The sequence below is a fragment of the Pristis pectinata genome, chromosome 9 (assembly GCF_009764475.1).
Source record: "Pristis pectinata isolate sPriPec2 chromosome 9, sPriPec2.1.pri, whole genome shotgun sequence".
Classification (NCBI taxonomy): Eukaryota; Metazoa; Chordata; class Chondrichthyes; order Rhinopristiformes; family Pristidae; genus Pristis; species Pristis pectinata.
This window is the reverse complement of record NC_067413.1, coordinates 95,317,705-95,335,247: the sequence shown is the minus strand read 5'-3', so window position 1 is coordinate 95,335,247 and position 17,543 is coordinate 95,317,705. Positions and strand designations below refer to the sequence as shown.

The 17,543-nt window shown below is 45.0% G+C and overlaps 1 protein-coding gene across 4 annotated transcripts in view; it reads left to right on the top strand.

The window, feature by feature from the left end:
* LOC127574270 (collagen alpha-1(XV) chain-like) overlaps positions 1 to 17,543 on the top strand; it is a 226,190-nt gene that overhangs the window by 115,328 nt on the left and 93,319 nt on the right. For all 4 annotated transcript variants that reach the window (XM_052023136.1, XM_052023134.1, XM_052023133.1 and 1 more), the window contains 2 exons: positions 10,382 to 10,549; positions 11,146 to 11,172. In XM_052023136.1, coding sequence (XP_051879096.1) covers positions 10,382 to 10,549; positions 11,146 to 11,172 — 195 coding nt within the window. The remainder of the gene's footprint in view (positions 1 to 10,381; positions 10,550 to 11,145; positions 11,173 to 17,543) is intronic.

The window sequence follows — 17,543 nt, the reverse complement described above, 5'->3', positions numbered from 1 at the left end:
GACACTTACGGGTGGGAGAGTTCCCTTGCCTAATTGTTTTAAATGCAGATTGTTTTTAACCTCTTTTTGGGAGCTGGGAGGTTTTGGAATGAGTTGGAACTACTGCAGCTGTGTCTAAACAGCATAACGGTTAGCATAACACTATTACAGCGCCAGCAACCCGGGTTCAATTCCAGCTGCTGTCTGTAAGGAGTTTGTATGTTCTCCCCGTGTCTGCGTGGGTTTCCTCCGGGTGCTCTGGTTTCCTCCCACGTTCCGAAGACGTACGGGTTAGGAAGTCGTGGGCATGCTATGGTGGCGCTGGAAGCGTGGCGACACTTGCAGGCTGCCCCCAGAACACTCTATGAAAAAGATGCATCTCACTGTGTGTGTCAATGTACATGTTACTAATGAAGAAATCTGAAATCTTAAGAAAAATCAGAAGACCCTCAGTTTCCACCAGATGTACACCACAACTTAAGTAAGAAGTAACTATCTGGTGTGAACGGGCACATTTACGATAACAGGTCAACGTTGTTAATCTGCGTCTATCAAGGCTCGAGTGGTGTGGGGGACCTTGAGAAAAAAATCTAATCCAAAAAGAAATGCATTAATCTCCCTATAAAGGGATGCATTGTCACATTTGTATGGCGATTGTAATAAAAACTACAGATGCTGAAAATCTGTAACAAAAATAGATAATGCCAGAAACTCTGAACCAGTCAGGCAGCATCTGTGGGAGGAGAAACAGTTAACATTTCAGGTCAAAGACACTTCGTCAGACAAGGTCAGAGACGAGCTTTGTTGTAGTTTGGCTCCCTCTAGGGACAGACAGCTGAACTGAAGTCCACACTGCTGTGAGTGGTCCCCGACAGCAGGACGAGATGCACTTGCCCTATGCTGCTCTGATAGCTTGTATATCACAAAACTTACACCCCTCACCCAATCTGGAAAAGATAAACAAAAAATGTAAACTAAATACCTGGAAAAGTGTGAAGTGATTCACTTCGGGAGATCCAATTTGAAGGCAGAATACAAGGTTAATGGCAGGACTCTTAGCAGTGTGGAGGAACAGAGGGATCTTGGGGTCCACGTCCGTCGATCCCTCAAGGTTGCAGCACAGGTTAATAGGGTTGTTAAGAAGGCATATGGAGTGTTGGCCTTCATTAGTCGGGGTATTGAGTTCAAGAGCCGCGAGGTGATGTTGCAGCTCTATAGAACTCTGGTTAGACCACACTTGGAATATTGTGTTCAGTTCTGGTCGCCTCATTTTAGGAAGGATGTGGAAGCTTTAGAGAGGGTGCAGAGGAGATTTACCAGGATGCTGCCTGGATTGGAGAGCATGTCTTATGAGGGTAGGTTGAGCGAGCTAGGGGTTTTCTGTTTGGAGAGAAGGAGGATGAGATGTGACTTGATAGAGGTGCACAAGATGATAAGAGGCATAGATCGAGTGGACAGTCAGAGACTTTTTCCCAGCATGAAAATAGCTAATACGAGGGGGCATAATTTTAAGGTGATTGGAGGAAGGTATAAGGGGGACGTCATAGAGTGGTGGGTGTGTGGAACGCACTGCCGGCAGAGGTTGTGGGGGCAGATACATTAGGGACACTTAAGAGACTCTTAGATAGACACATGAATGATAGAGAAATGGGGGGCTATGTGGGAGGGAAGGGTTAGATAGATCTCAGAGCAGGATAAGATGTCAGAACAACATTGTGGGCTGAAGGGCCTGTATTGTGCTGTAATATTCTATGTTCTACCTAAGCCAAGCAAGACGCAGAATTCAGGAAAATTCCTCTTTCAGCAATCAACATTGATCTCAAACCACATTGGCCCAGATTTATATTGAATGTTACTGAACCCACCTCCTGCTCCAGAGTAATTGCACTGGGGTTTAACTGGCCAATAATGGGACATGTTTGAGCCAGCTCTATCCCTTCATCAACTTATATGATAATATTCCCAGTCAGTGGCCTTGCTGTGTAACTGTTTGTGGTCAAATGCTATCAGGGGAGCTCAGTTCACACCATAACTTTTATTCATCTCCCATATGAACTATGTGGTTATTTAGATTATTTCCACATCATCGTTCAATAAATATTTCTCCCAAATGCTTTGAGGACTGAACTTCCCCATAATCTGTAGTCATTTGGCAATAAGTATCGGTAATAACATCTCCTCCTTGCTGACAATCAACACAGGCGCACCTCAGGGATGCATGCTTAGCCCACTGCTCTACTCTCTCCACACATGACTGCATGGCTAAGCACAGCTCAAACGCCATCTATAAATTCGCCAATGACACCACTGTTATTGGTTGGATCTACGATGGGAGGAGGTACAGGAGCCTGAAGACCCACACTCAATGATTCAGAAACAGCTTCTTCCCCTCCGCCATCAGATTTCTGAACAGTCCATGAACCCATGAACACTGTTTCATTATTAAATTTTTTCTGCACTATTTATTTAATTTGTAATTTACAGTAATTTCACGCCTTCGCACTGTACCGCTGCTGCAAAACAACAAATTTCATGACATATAAGTCAGTGATAATAAACCTGATTCTGATTCATTTATCCAGCAAACAGTCCAAGCCATTAATCAGCTTGGAATCCTCTGCCAGGTCCCTTTCAATAACACTGATAATAATCCCAACTTTCTTAACCACAGCTTTTCATTCCTGCTGAATCGTTACAGTCAACTTCTCTTGATTTTAATATTTTTTCTTATGAAGCAGTGTCCTGAAATGCATGCATTCCAAATGAACCCTGATCGGTATCATTTACAAACACACTATTACTGTTCACCTTCAGTAGGCCCGATGTATATTATGATCACCATTGCCTTTTATGGCCAGATATTTGAATCTGCTAACCACTCACCACTGAGGTATTTTTTGTTGCACTGATGTGTGCTGGCTGTGACTCTGTGACGGACCTGCTGGCTCGGAGTCTGGGCCCAGGCCGGCTCTGGGAAGTGCGTTGCAGAGGGAGCACTGCCCTCCAGGAACGGATCACCATTTTAGGACAGATCAGTTATTTTCACACATTTGGTGGCTTTGGTCTCCTGAGACTTGTGTTTTTTCTCTGATTTTCTCAGCTTCCCCTTCTGATTTTTGGCCAGTTTATTGTCTGTGTATGCATGCGTGTATGCTTGTGAGTGAGTGTGTGTCCGTGTGTGTGTGCGTGTGTGTGTGCATGTGTGTGTGCACGTGTGTGTGTGTGTGTTTGTGTGTGCATGTGTGTGCGTGTGTGTGTGTGAGTGTACGTGTGTGTGTGCGTGTGTGTGTCTGGTGTGTGTGTGTGTGTCTGGTGTGTGTGTGTGTGTGTGTATGGTGTGTGAGTGTGTGTGTGTGTGTGTGTGTGAGTGTGTGTGTGTGTGAGTGTGTGTGTGTGTGTGTGTGTGTGTGTGTGTGTGTGTGTGTGTGTGTGTGTGAGAGAGAGAGACAGCATATTCAGGGTTAGTCAGTTTTCAATTGTTTCGGCTATTCATTAAAGATCACAGATGGGGCCTTGCTGAAAACAAGGCTTTGAGTGATTTAACAACACAGTGATGTTATAAATAACACCACAAACCAGAACAAATAAACATTTTAAAAATGTTTGTCATTTTGGTCTTGATTGTTTTTGCTGTTTCATTTAATTTTTCCACAATGACTGGTACACCGACCCTTGAGTGCGCAGGTCCTTCTGGGACCCGCCTGCAGATGGCAGTGTCTTCAATTGCCTGAAACCCTGGTTCTTGGTGACAGACGTCACCGACCACTGATTTCTCTGACAAAATTGTCTTAAACCTCCTAAAAAAACAGAGAGCAGAGAGAATAGGATGATTTGGAGAAGGGTAAACTATTAACTGGTTCATCTCATCAGCACATTGTGATCTATTTTCACTTTCCAGGCCCCAAAAAGGCTTACTGCTAACCTCCGCTTTTTAGCACAGCGGCATGACCCGTCCAAAGGTCAAGAAGTGGTTGCTCATTAAGCTAAACTCCCTTTTGCAAAAACAGCAGAAACTGTCCAAGGTTCAAGATTTTTGTTGATGAGAAACACGATGATGCTGGAGGAACTCAGCAGGCCAGGCAGCATCCGTGGAGAAAAGCTGGCGGTCAACGTTTCAGGTCAGGACCCTTTCTCTGAAGAAGGCTCCTGACCCGGAACGTTGACCGCCTGCTTTTCTCCACGGATGCTGCCTGGCCTGCTGAGTTCCTCCAGCATCATCGTGTTTTTCATCTGGATATTCCAGCATCTGCAGTCCTTTGTTGCTCAAGATATTTGTTGTTTGCTAAATTAAACTTCTAACCAATATTCCCTGCTCAGCCTCTTAACATAAACAGGAGAACAATGGGGTCCACGTTTACTTAATTAAACCGTCCAGTCACCTGGGCTGAAAATGTGGTTGAAAAAACAATACAGGCCAATGATGTCAACTCAGTGAAAAAACAGTATGGATGTTAGAAAGCAGCCAGGGTCGGGGGAATGACAGAGAGAAGGGGTGACAGAAAGAAGACCTAGAATTCATTCCTCAGCCTTTGGTTTTTGCAACGGATGATTTGTTCATCTGCAACTTGTTGGTTTGACTTTTTAGTTTGTAAGAATTGTGTTTGGAAGTCCTTTGTAAGTTACAAGTCATTGTTCAGAATTACTTATTAGAATTAAACATGTCTCACTTAAAATAAAATAAACTGTGTTTAAACTGCTTCATTAGCTGGGAGTATCTTCTTGGTTGGGAGGAGGGACCCACCGCTCAAAATAGTGGTTATTGACAGCTAGACTGTTCCATAGAGACTAAAGTAGTGAAGTATTGGTATTGGTATTGGTATTGGTTTATTATTGTCACTTGTACCGAGGTACAGTGAAAAACTTGTCTTGCATACCGATCGTACAGGTCAATTCATTACACAGTGCTGTTACATTGAGTCAATACAGAGTGCATTGATGTAGTACAGGTAAAACAATAACAGTACAGAGTAAAGTGTCACAGCTACAGAGAAAGTGCAGTGCAATAAGGTGCAAGGTCACCACAAGGTAGATCATGAGGTCATAGTCCATCTCATCGTATAAGGGAACTGTTCAATAGTCTTATAACAGCAAGGTAAAAGCTGTCCTTGAGCCTGGTGGTACGTGCCCTCAGGCTCCTGTATCTTCTGCCTGATGGGAGAGGGGAGAAGAGAGAATGACCTGGGTGGATGGGGGTCTTTGATTATGCTGGCTGCTTCACCAAGGCAGCGCGAAGTGTAGACAGAGTCCATGGAGGGGAGACTGGTTTCCGTGATGCGCTGGGCTGTGTCCACAACTCTCTGCAGTTTCTTGCAGTCCCGGGCAGAGCATGCTATGGTTTTAAGAAAATAAGTTAACACTACTGAATGTATTGACCATGAATGTAAAAAAGTTTTGCACTATTTATTCTTTAGTATATATTTTTATTATGAATAAATTTTGTTTTTGAAAATTATAAAAAACATTCGGAGCTTTACTGGACCTGGTGCTGCAATACCAGCCTCCTCCTGGTGGGGGCTGTCGATAAGCAGTCGGGACCTCACTGTGGACAGAGCTGCCTCTCTGACAGCAGATGAATTATTCCAGCAATTCCTTACCCTGAACAGCAATCCCTTACCCTATGAATTCGGCAACACAATTAGAGAGGATTCTGAAGTTTTCTTTCTCTGCATTCGCCTTTCTAGACGTGCAATGGCATTAACAAGATTCTTGTTAAAATGTTTAGGGAGCTGTTGGAAGTCAATATCAAGTACCAGAATTTGTTTCTCTAATGCAAGCTGTGATTGTGCCTCCAGTGCACCACCTTGGGCCTTGAGTAATGGTGTGTTTTTAGCTTGATGGTTGTACTCTCAGTCTGAGTCAAAAGATTGTCAGTTTAAAACACGTTCCAGAGACTTAAAAGCACAACTGACACTTTGGCGCTGAACTGAGGAAGTGGTGCACTGTGAAACTGTGGGCAGTGCTTCTCTGCAGGGAAGGACGGTAAACCGATGCCCTGTTAGAGTCACAGATCCTGTGTTGTTTTCAACAATGACCACTGAAGTTTTCATGGTGCCCAGCCAGGTATCTATTAACCTGTCAAAGTCATGGAAAAACAAAGGTCCTCAAAGATGTTTGTGAATGTTGCTGTAGCTCCGTAATTTGCAGCACTGACTGCACATCAGAGGTATTTATTTGACTGTTATGCCTCGGCACATCCTGAGAACACAAAAGATGCTCCATGAAAAGGATGCTTATTACTATTTACTCTTCCTCGGCACAGATCCTTGACTGCATCTCTCTGCTTGCATTCTCCTCATTGGGTAACCGTTCTCTTACACTGAGACGTGGAAGGTGGGGTGACCTACCTCCTTCTCAGTCCATCCCTTGGATCAAGGGCCTATACTCTCTTAGATTTTATCCAAACTAGTCCCACTTGCCTGCGTTTGGCCCAAATCCCCTTAAACCTTGTCTATCCGTGAACTTATCATCTAAACTTTGTAACTGCATTCACTTCTACAGCTTCCTCTGGAGGCTCACCCATCACCCTCTGTGAAAAAGTTTCCACCTCAGGTCCATTTTAAATCTTTCCCCTCTCCCCTTAAATCTATGTCCTCTAGTTTTAGCCTCCCCTACATTAGGAAAAGGACTGTGACCGTCCACCTTATCTATGCCCCTCATGATTTTATATACCTCCATAAGGTCACCCCTCAGCCTCCTACACTCCAGGGGAAAAAGTCCCAGCCTTGCCAGCCTCTCCTTCTAACTCAAGCCCTCCAGTCCCGGCAACGTCCTCATAAATCTTTTCTGCTAAACACTATTCACTTAATTTCATTTCAGCCCCATTCACACATGAGGCAGAGGATGCTTAAAATCAAGGAAGCTCTTCACTGTGTCATAAATATCCACTCAAAGAGAAAGGAAAGGATAAACATAGAACATAGAACAGTACAGCACAGAACAGGCCCTTCAGCCTACGATGTTGTGCCGACATAGCTAATCCCTAGTTCCAGACTCCCTAGCCTGAGGAGTCTGCATGCACCCCGTCAAAATGTTATACACTTCAATCAGACCATCACTTATTCTTCTGAACCCAAAAGAATATAGGTGCACTCTCCTTAAGCCATCCTCATGTGACAAACCTGCCATCTCAGAAGTCAATGCGGTGAACATTTACTACATTACCTCTATCAAATGTAGGGAGACCAGACCTGTGCCCACCCCACCTCCCCTCTTTTGTCCACCTATCACTGCTCTGCTTTTCCCTCCTATACAGTGGGCTTCCCCTTTTCCTATCTTCAGTCCCGAAGAAGGGTCCTGACCCGAAACATTGACCGCCTGCTTTTCTCCACGGATGCTGCCTGGCCTGCTGAGTTCCTCAGACATCATTGTGTTTTCCATCTAGATTCCAGCATTTGTAGTCCTTTGTTTCTCCAAATTCTCCCGATATGATTTCACCTGGGCACTGTATAATTAAAGAAGGCCTCTTTACTCTTGTGGTCAGCATACCATTTGAGCAGATCTCCAGGTGTCTACTTCCTAAAGCCCTGTTGTACCAGCAGGTGACCCTTTACTGATTGGTGTACAAGTATGCTCAAGTACCTCTGAACATTAACACCTTTCAATCTCTCAGTCTCTTACCATTTAAAACATACACTGCCTATGTTTTTCTATCAAAGTCGATGACCTCAATTTTTCACAATGCTTTCCATCTGTCGTGACTGCACCCATTGACTTAACGCCTCCTCACAGCCCACATTACCACCTAACTTTGAATCATCAGCAAACTTGAATATATTTCACTTAATCCTCTCAACCAAATCATTGATCTAACGCGTGAACATTTGCGACACTCCACTCCCTGCAGCATCCCATTAGTCCAAATGATCCATTTTTCCCACCCTCCATTTTAGAACATAGAACATAGAACAGTACAGCACAGAACAGGCTCTTTGGCCCACAATGTTGTGCTGACATAGCTAATCCCTCCTACCTACAGAATGCACATATCCCTCCATTTTCCTCTCATTCATGTGCCCATCCAAGCCCCTCTTGAAAGCCCCCAATGAATTTGCCTTCACCACCCAATCAGGCAACGCATTTCAGGCATCCACCACTCTCTGAATAAAAAACATACCCCTGACCTCTGTTCTGAACCTACCCCCTCTCACCTTAAATGCATGCCTCTGGTATTGGATCACTCAATAATGGGAAAAAGATATTGCTTGTCCACCCTATCTATGCCCCTCATAATTTTATACACGTCCAACAGATCACCCCTCAGCCTCTGCCGCTCCAGAGAAAAGAGCCCAAGTTTGTCCAGCCTCTCCTGATAGCACATGCCCTCTAATCCAGGCAGCATCCTGGTAAACCTCCTCTGCACCCTCTCTAAAGCCTCGACATCCTTCCTATAGTGAGGTGGCCAGAACTGCACGCAATACTCTAAATACAGCCTAACCAGAGTTCTATGGATGCAGCCTAACCAGACTTCTGTCCTTCCTTGGTCCACACCAGTATATTACCCCAATACCATCCATGCACTCGAAATTTGTTTAATAATCTCCTGTGTGGCACCTTATTGAAGGTCCGAAATTCCATGTCCACCACATCCATTGAATCCGCCTCAACAATTCTGTGTTTACAACCTCAAAAAACTCCCAATCGATTTTCCAAATATAATTTCCCTTTAACAAATCCATGTTGACTCTGCCCAAGCCTATTAATATCTAATTACCCTGTTACCACTTCCTTCACAAATAGATTCCAGCAGATTCCCTACTACTGGTGTTACCCTACATAATCTGCCATTCCCTGTTTCCCTTCTCCCTCCCTCCTTTAGTAGTTCAGGAGGAACTCTCCCAACCTTCTGTTGTCTGGCCTCATATTTCTATCTCATTAAGCTTATTCAGGGCTTTGTGTTTCTTCTCACCAAGTTCCAATGACCCATCAGTTTTGTGCACACTTATCTATGTTGACTGCTGGTTTGCTGAATCAAGGATTGTCAGCATCATTTAAAATTTTTATCCTAAAGTTTAAAATTCTTCTTGCCCTCTTCGCTTATTCTTTTTCATATCTTCTTTGGTCCTATAGGGAACGGTTGAATAGGTTAGGACTTTATTCCCTGGAGCACAGGAGAATGAGGGGAGATCTTATAGAGGTATACAAAATTATGAGGGGTGTAGATAGGGTGAATGCATGCAGGCTTTTTCCCCTCAGGTTGGGTGAGACTAGAACTAGAGGGCATACGTTTAGGGCGCAAGTTGAAATATATAGGGGAATCTGAGGGGGATCTTCTTCACTCGGAGGGTGGTGAAAGTGTGGAACGAGCTGCTAGAGGAAGTGGTGGATGCAGGTTCAATTGTAACATTTAAGAGAAGTTTGGATAGGTGCATGGATGGGAGGGGTTTGGAGGGATATGGTCTGGGTGCAGGTAGATGGGACTAGGCAGAAGATCAGGTCGGCATGGACTAGATGGGCTGAAGGCCCTGTTTCTGTGCTGTAGTGCTCTATGACTCTATTATCACATCCCCACCTCTCCTCTGAATCCGACCTGTTGTTCAATCCGCACCCCCCCCCCCCCCTCCCTTTCAACCAGAATCTCATCTCCAAATTCTCCGGTCTCCAGTTCCCTCCAAGGTTCTCTGTCAAACCTTAGAGCAATCCAACCAAATACCACCTGCCTTGATTCACTGAAGCCTCCTGCATCCCGTTATTCAGACACTGAGCACACTTTATAACTGGAGGTGGTTTGGGAGCAAATAGTCTTGGTGTTAGCCCCTGACTTGCTGGATCTGACAATAACAAATAATGTCAAACCGTCAACAGGGACAGGACTTAAATTTTGTGTCACCCGAAGCTGAGACCAGCAATGAGTTGTTGGTCAACAAGATGAAAATGAGAGGGTCTCCATTTAAATAATCAGAGAAAGAATTTAGGAGATTTCAAAAATTAATTCTTACTCAGCTGTTGATAATAACATGGGATCCTCTGCCACAAACCCCTGCATAGTCCAAAAATTCCTTTAAAAGAGAATTAGAAGTTTAAGGATGCAGGGAATAAACTAATCGGAGACAAACGATGCAGATACGATCGGGTCTTTAAAGAGACTTTTGGGTAGGTATATGGAGCTTAGAAAAATGGAAGGCTATGGGTAAGCCTAGTAATTTCTAAGGTAGGGACATGTTCGGCACAACTTTGTGGGCCGAAGGTCCTGTACTGTGCTGTAGGTTTTCTATGTTATGTTTCTAAACCTTGGTGCATCCCCTAGAATGAAGAGCCACTTTCTGTTGCTCCATTTTATAGTGTAGATTTAGTAAACGGCACAGACTCACAGAATATGGAAATCCACCTGTCTACCTTTGTATTAGATTTGTCACTGTTTCTTGCAGTATTATCTCACCTTAGGTTTATGTTGATTTGTCCATAGAGTGAAGATGGACTGGGATTGGGACTCAAGGGTGAGAAAGGTGAACGAGGAATCCCTGGACCTCCAGGACCTCCCGGCCTGCCCGCCACGAGAGATGGTAGTCCTGTAGAACTTAGTCCACCAGGACCAGCTGGTCCCCCAGGTCCACCTGGAAAAGACGGTAAACCAGTGAGTGGGCTTTATTGTAGCTCGGTTACTTTCTCTTCTGTTTAACTAACCTTGAACAAAAGAAACAATGGGTCCAGCATCTGAGTGTGTTCTATCGCTTGACAAGCCAATGCAGTAGCCATATTTCAAGAGCTTCTCTAGTTGCAGGGCAGAGCTTATTCATGCCAAGGACACTGTTGGCTAACTGGGCTCTTGAATGATCAACTAAACCATTGACAAAACTGTTATGTTTGTTCTTCATCAAGAGACAAACTTTGCTTGGGTTTAACATCTGAACATTTTATTAACCAACACCAGCCTGGCTTGCTCTCCCCGTCTTTTTAAAGCCACTTCCTGTCCCCCCCTGTGACCCCTTGCATTGCCTACTGGGAACTGTAGTTCTTTATTATAACTACATAATAACACAAAAACAGAATGTAGTTACCTAGCAATCTGCTAGATAGATGTTTACAGACACCCTGCCTGGTTTAAGCTCTGAAGTTCAAGCAGTGATCCAACACTGCAAGGCAAAGTGTTTAACCACTGGCCAAACTGGTGTACTTTTAATTGGTAATTCCCCATTCGGACCCTTTTCTAACTCTGCTCTGTCGTTGCAGGGAGCCCCTGGAAAAGATGGACTGCCGGTAAGTATTTCATTAATGTTGGTCATTGTGCAGAGTTTGATTTGCTGGAAGCAGAAGATAAATTTGATGATATTAATGTTCTCTGAAACATTCTATTGAAGGCAAATGCTAGAGTTTTGTTTTTTTCCAAAGCTAAAGAAGTTGGTGGATAAAGAAAACTCAGAAAATATAATGGGATTGATTTTCAACTGCTGATCATCCATGTTTCTGAACGTGAAATGGGCAACCAATGGTGAAACATTGACTGGGCAGATCACACATTCCTTTGATGCCTATATTCTGCCTGAGGTCAATCTTTAGCCAGGAGGCCAGCTGTAGCTCCCAGAACAGGCGGGAGGGGGGTGGGGTGGTGGGGTGGTGCGGTGGGATGGTGTGCTGTTGGGGTGTCCACATGGGAAGCTGCACTGGCTGCAAGACCACAGCTAACGTTTCACCTGCAACGTGCACCCTGCACTTTAGGCTCACACTGTGGCACCCACAGCCACTCCAAAAACACGCAAGAGGAGCCCAAAAGAGTAAGAATCCTCTTGTCTCTCCACAGACCCTGCCTCCTCCCCTGCCCCTCTTCCTCCCAACATCTGACACACCAGCTCACTCCCTGCCCCTCTTCCTCCCAACGTCTGACACACCAGCTCACTCCGTGCAACAACCTACCAGTTTTAAGCACGTATGCAGCTTGGACCATTGGATGGTGACTTTTGGACAGCTGGCATAGACGTATTCACTGCGGGCTCCATGAACCATCCAACTCCAGTCCACCCCATTTCAGACCCATTGCAAATCCTCCTCCTTTCTATTGTTCCTGAACATTACAGAATCAAAATCAGGTTGTGAAACATGTCATGAAATTTGTTGTTTTGCAGCAGCAGTACAGTGCAAGCCGTAAGCATCTATAAATTACCAAAATAAATAAATAGTGCAAAAGAGGAATAACAAGGCAGTGTTTATGGGTTCATGGACCATTCAGAAATTTCATGGCGGAGGGGAAGAAGCTGTTCCTGAATCGTTGAGTGTGGGTCTTCAGGCTCCTGTACCTCCTCCCCGATGGTACTAACAAGAAGAGGGCATGTCCTGGATGGTGAGCGTCCTTAATGATGGATGTCGCCTTCTTGAGACACCGCTTCTTGAAGATGTCCTTGATGGTGGGGAAGGTTGTGCCCGTGATGGAGCTGGTTGAGTCTACAACCCTCTGCAGCCTCTTTCAATCCTGCGCATTGGATCCTCCATACCAGGCGGTGATGCAACCAGTCAGGATGGTCTCTACTGCACATCTGTAGAAATTTGCAAGAGTCTTTAGTGAAATACTAAATCTTCTCAAACTCCTAATGCAGTAGAGCCATTGGTGTGCTTTCTTCGTGGTTGCATCAATGTGTCAGGCCCAGGATAGATCCTCTGAGATGTTGACACCCAGGAAACCGAAGCTGCTCACCCTTTCCACCACTGACCCCTCAATGAGGACTGGTGTGTGTCCTCCCGCCTTCCCCTTCCTGAAGTCCACAATCAATTCCTTGGTCTTGCTGACGTTGAGTGCGAGGTTGTTGTTGCAACACCACTCAACCAGCCGATCTATCTCACTCCTGTATGCCTACTACGTAAGGTTATACATTGGTGTGGGGCCCACAAGATCGTGGCATGGGCCTAGGGGACATGGAATAGAGCGAATCCATCGGAGAAAGCAGAAAGCAATTGTGCGTGCCTCTTCCTGTGAATGGAGGAAGGCGATTGGTTTGTGCATCAGGAATTAGGGTGGAGACGGAGACTGAACCTGCCCCAATAAAACAGAAGATGCTGGAAACACTTAGCAGGTGAGGCATTGTCTTTGGAAAGAGAAGCGGTTAACGTTTCAGGTCCAGGACCCTTCGCACAAACTAGAAGAGTGAAAAACAAGTTAAATTTCTTCAGAGAAAAAGGGATTGGAATGTGTAGAAGAAAGGGGAGTATCTCTGACCGGGTGATTCCAAACAGGTCAATGAGAGTAAGGAAAACTGAACCAGAAGGATGACAGGCAACAATGGTCAGTTCTGACACCAACAGAAAGAAAGAGCAACACACACGACACGCAGGAGGGACTCAGCAGGTCAGGCAGCATCTATGGAGGGAAAGGAACAGTCGACGTTTCGGGCCGAGACCCTCCATCAGGACCTGCCTGACCTGCTGAGTCCCTCCACCATTTTGTGGGTGTTGCCCTAGATCCCAACATCTGCAGAATCTCTTGTGTCTCCGAGAGAACAAGTAAGCTGCCTAAAGTTGGAGGGTGTGATATTCCTGGCAGAAGGCTGGCTGGTAACTGCCCCCCCCCCCCAAGCCATATCGGAGAGATTCCCTTTGTTCTACACATCCCAACCCCACCTGAGACAATCTCCTTCTACAGATGCTGCCTGACCCGCTGAGTGTTACCTGCAACTTCTGTTTCAGATTTCCAGCATCTGTAGTTTCTTTTACTTACGTTTACTGAACCTGCCCTGACGTTCTAATGATAAGATAAGATATCTTTATGAGTCACATGTTCATCGAAACACATGGTGAAATGCATCTTTTGTGTAGAGTGTTCTGGGGGCAGCCCGCAAGTGTCGCCACGCTTCCGGCGCCAACACAGCATGCCCACAACTTCCTAACCCGTACGTCTTTGGAACGTGGGAGGAAACCGGAGCACCCGGAGGAAACCCATGCACAGGGAGAACATACAAACTCCTTACAGACAGCGGCGGGAATTGAACTCGGGTCGCTGGTGTTGTAATAGCGTTACACTAACCGCTACACTACCATGCCTGCCCCATGATCAGAAACAGGAAGGTGGAAATCAAGTTGAACAAGTGGACCAAACCAGTGGTGTACAAGAGGTAAAGGCTATTAAAGGCTCACTGTATGGTTGTGAAAGGGAGTAACAGGAGGACACAACATACAAGAGACGTCCAAGGTAACAGTGAGGCAGGCACAGTAGTTCAGCAGTTAGCGTAACGCTTTACAGCGCCAGCGACCCGGGTTCAATTCCAGCCGCTGTCTGTAAGGAGTTTGTATGTTCTCCCCGTGTCTGCGTGGGTTTCCTCCGGGTGCTCCAGTTTCCTCCCACATTCCGAAGACGTACAGGTTAGGAAGTTGTGGGCATGCTATGTTGGCGCCGGAAGCGTGGTGACACTTGCGGGCTGCCCCCAGAACACGCTACGCAAAAGATGCATTTCACTGTGTGTTTCAATGTACATGTGACTAATAAAGAAATCTTAGTATGATGTTGAAAGGCCCATTACAGATAGTAAAGGAGATTTCAGGTGGAATTGATAATAAACCTTCTGAATGGGTATGCGTTGAAGAAGGATGAGAAGAAGCTTGAGTGGACTAGAAAAGACAGTTTGTTTCTCTGCTCTGTACTCTGGAAGGGTTGACGTAATGCCAGGGGTGATAGTGAACTCACATAGAGGGAGCCTTGTCCCTCCTGAAGAACTATGTGAAATTCTGATCAATGTGGCAGGAAAAAGGTAGCATACTTACATTGCTGAGCTTGTAATCAAGAAGCCTGGATTAATGATTGAGAGACGTGAGTTCAAATCTCATCATAGTGGCTCAGAAATTTAAATTTGCTAAAATAAATCTGGAATATAAAGATGATTGATGGTAAGAGTGAAGCAAATTGGTTGTTATAAAATGCCTTTGAGGAAAGGAAATCTGTCATTCTCACACAACCTGGCCTCCGCATGATTCTGGACCCACAGTGTTAGGGTCTGAAATAGCCCAGCAACGCAATCAGTTGTATGAAAGTGAACTCCAGACAGTAACAACAAAACCAGGGAGGTGCTCAGTATCAATTGTAGTATCATTTTCAACAAGACATTTTCAGCACAGTCAGCCTGTAATATTATGTTTGCTAGACTGCAGGGGGCGATCCAAGAAGCAACATTGGAAATGTTTGTGTGATCATATCTTCACCATTTTCTCTCTCTGTCCACGACTGTGTTGGTAAGTGTTTCCATGCAGAGTCCCTGTGGAGACGACATCTCATCCTAACACTCTCCATTGTGTTGTGTGGCACTCCCATATCACTAAATGGGATAAACTGGCAATGATGTAATGATGAGGGCATAACACGTGAAGAAATCTATTCCACCACAACCTGTGACCTGATGGACCAGCATAGCACTATTTTACACTTCCTTTCAAACCATTGAACCAGCGGTTCAATGTGACATTTCTAAAATGAGACGCCAGTTCTGTGAAGGTACACATCGGACGACATGCCTGCAAAACGGCAAAAGCAATGCACAGAGTTAGGCAATGAATCAGATTGAAGCCCTGCAGTCCTGCTATGTACTGTACCATGAAGCAATTAAACAGCTAATGGGAGAAGGCTCTAAGAACATTCCCATCCTCAACAGTGGCAGGATCCAGCAAGTAAAAGCCAAAGACAGTGAAGCAGTTGGAGAGGTGCTGATGGGGTGATCTGTTTCCACCACCTTCAGATCCAGGGCCAAATCTGAAATAAACAATCTAGAAAATATCTGTCAGAACTTGTCAGACAATAAGATAAGATATCTTTATAGGTCACATGTACATCGAAACACACAGTGAAATGCACCTTTTGCATAGAGTGTTCTGGAGGCAGCCTGCAAGTGTCACATGCTTCTGGCGCCAACATAGCATGCCCACAAACTTCCTAACCCATACGTCTTTGGAATGTGGGAGGAAACCGGAGCACCCGGAGGAAACCCATGCAGTCATGGGGAGAACGTACAAACTCCTTACAGACAGCGGCCGGAATTGAACCTGGATCACTGGCACTGTAATAGCGTTGCGCTAACGAAGCTAGTCGAGGAGAGAACAGTGACCATGTCACATTAACTTCCCTGGTATATCATTAAAACTACAAATGGAAACACCAGGAGAAAAAGTTATTACAATCAAAGCAGAGTTGGGCAGAGCACATAACAAGAAGGAACCCATAACCCCTGAAGGTTAAGGATAAAATCCACCTCAGAGTGCTTTACCAGAAGCAGTGGCAGAGCTAAATTTACTACAGATTTTAAAAAGTGGATTTATATTTGAATAAGATTTTTTAATGCATGAGGGAGTAGAACTAATTGAAAAGCACTTCCCAAGAACTGGCATGGCCATGATAATTTAAAAACCTCCATTATTCCCCATCACGCAGTTTTTCTGAGAAGATGATTAAAATCGAAACTAAATTACCTTGACAAGCACAATTTGTTTTCCACTGAACACTTATCTTAAATGTCTGTCCTGTCCACTTTTAAAACAAGGTCAGGCATCATTGTTGGGAGCTGTCTCACATGCACGGCTCTCTGCATGACTGACTTGAAGATGTAACGTTGACAGGCTGTGGTTTGTCCTGCCTGTACTGGATCTCAAACACCTATTGACACATGGTTTCAGCTCCAATTACCCTGGGCTCCAATATGTCAACATATGCCCTGTGATTTGGAGCATTATGTATCAAAGCCAACTGGATTTGAAAGGACTGTTACCCACAATAGATCTTGATCATTAGAAATGAATTTAAAGTATTAATAGAATAGGTTTTGAAACCTTAAATGCAGTCCTGATACAGGGTCTCAACCCGAAACATCGACTGTTTACTTCTCTCCATGGATGCTGCCTGACCTGCTGAGTTCCTCCAGCATTTTGTGTGTATTGTGCAACAGGTTTGAAAGGTGGGTTTCCGATCAGCAGCACTGTGAGACTGGAGGAGATTTATGGAAGCACCCCACCCTCACTACTTTCTCAAGGGCCCTCCTGGCCCTCGAGGTTAAATTCTGGCCTCACCAGCGACTCATCCATCATAACAGTAATGAAAGAAAAATAACAGAGCCATTTCTCTTCTGGGGTCTGCTGTGCAGAGACTGCCGTGCTGGGGTCGATCACTACAGTTACACAACAAAATGGACAACACATATCCTCAGCCTGCGATCCATTGCCTTTGAAAGAGAAGCAGAATGAAACAGACGAAGGGGCACAGACCTGAAACGACAACTCTGGTTCTCCTTGCACGGCTGCTGCCCGACCTGCTGAGTGTTTCGACCGTTTTCTGATTTGGGGTTTCTAGCATCTGCAGTTTTTCTGATTTTCATTGCTATCTAACACCATGTTGGTAATCTCATTTAAAGACATCAAGGAGATACCGGGGATGAATAGTGTCCCTGTGAAATAAGAGTCCGTGGAAGAAGCTGGATCAGTGACATCCACGTCATGTTCACCAACGAGTCTCTGTTGCTGATGCGGAATGATGAAAGTAGGAAACTGTATTTCCATCACTGGACCAATATTTTAAAAAATACAGGCCCTGAAACACACTCTGTGTCTGTGGCAGGTCAATGAGTCAATCTCTTCTGGGCTACACTCCCTCAGTGTTTGGTTATTTTGTC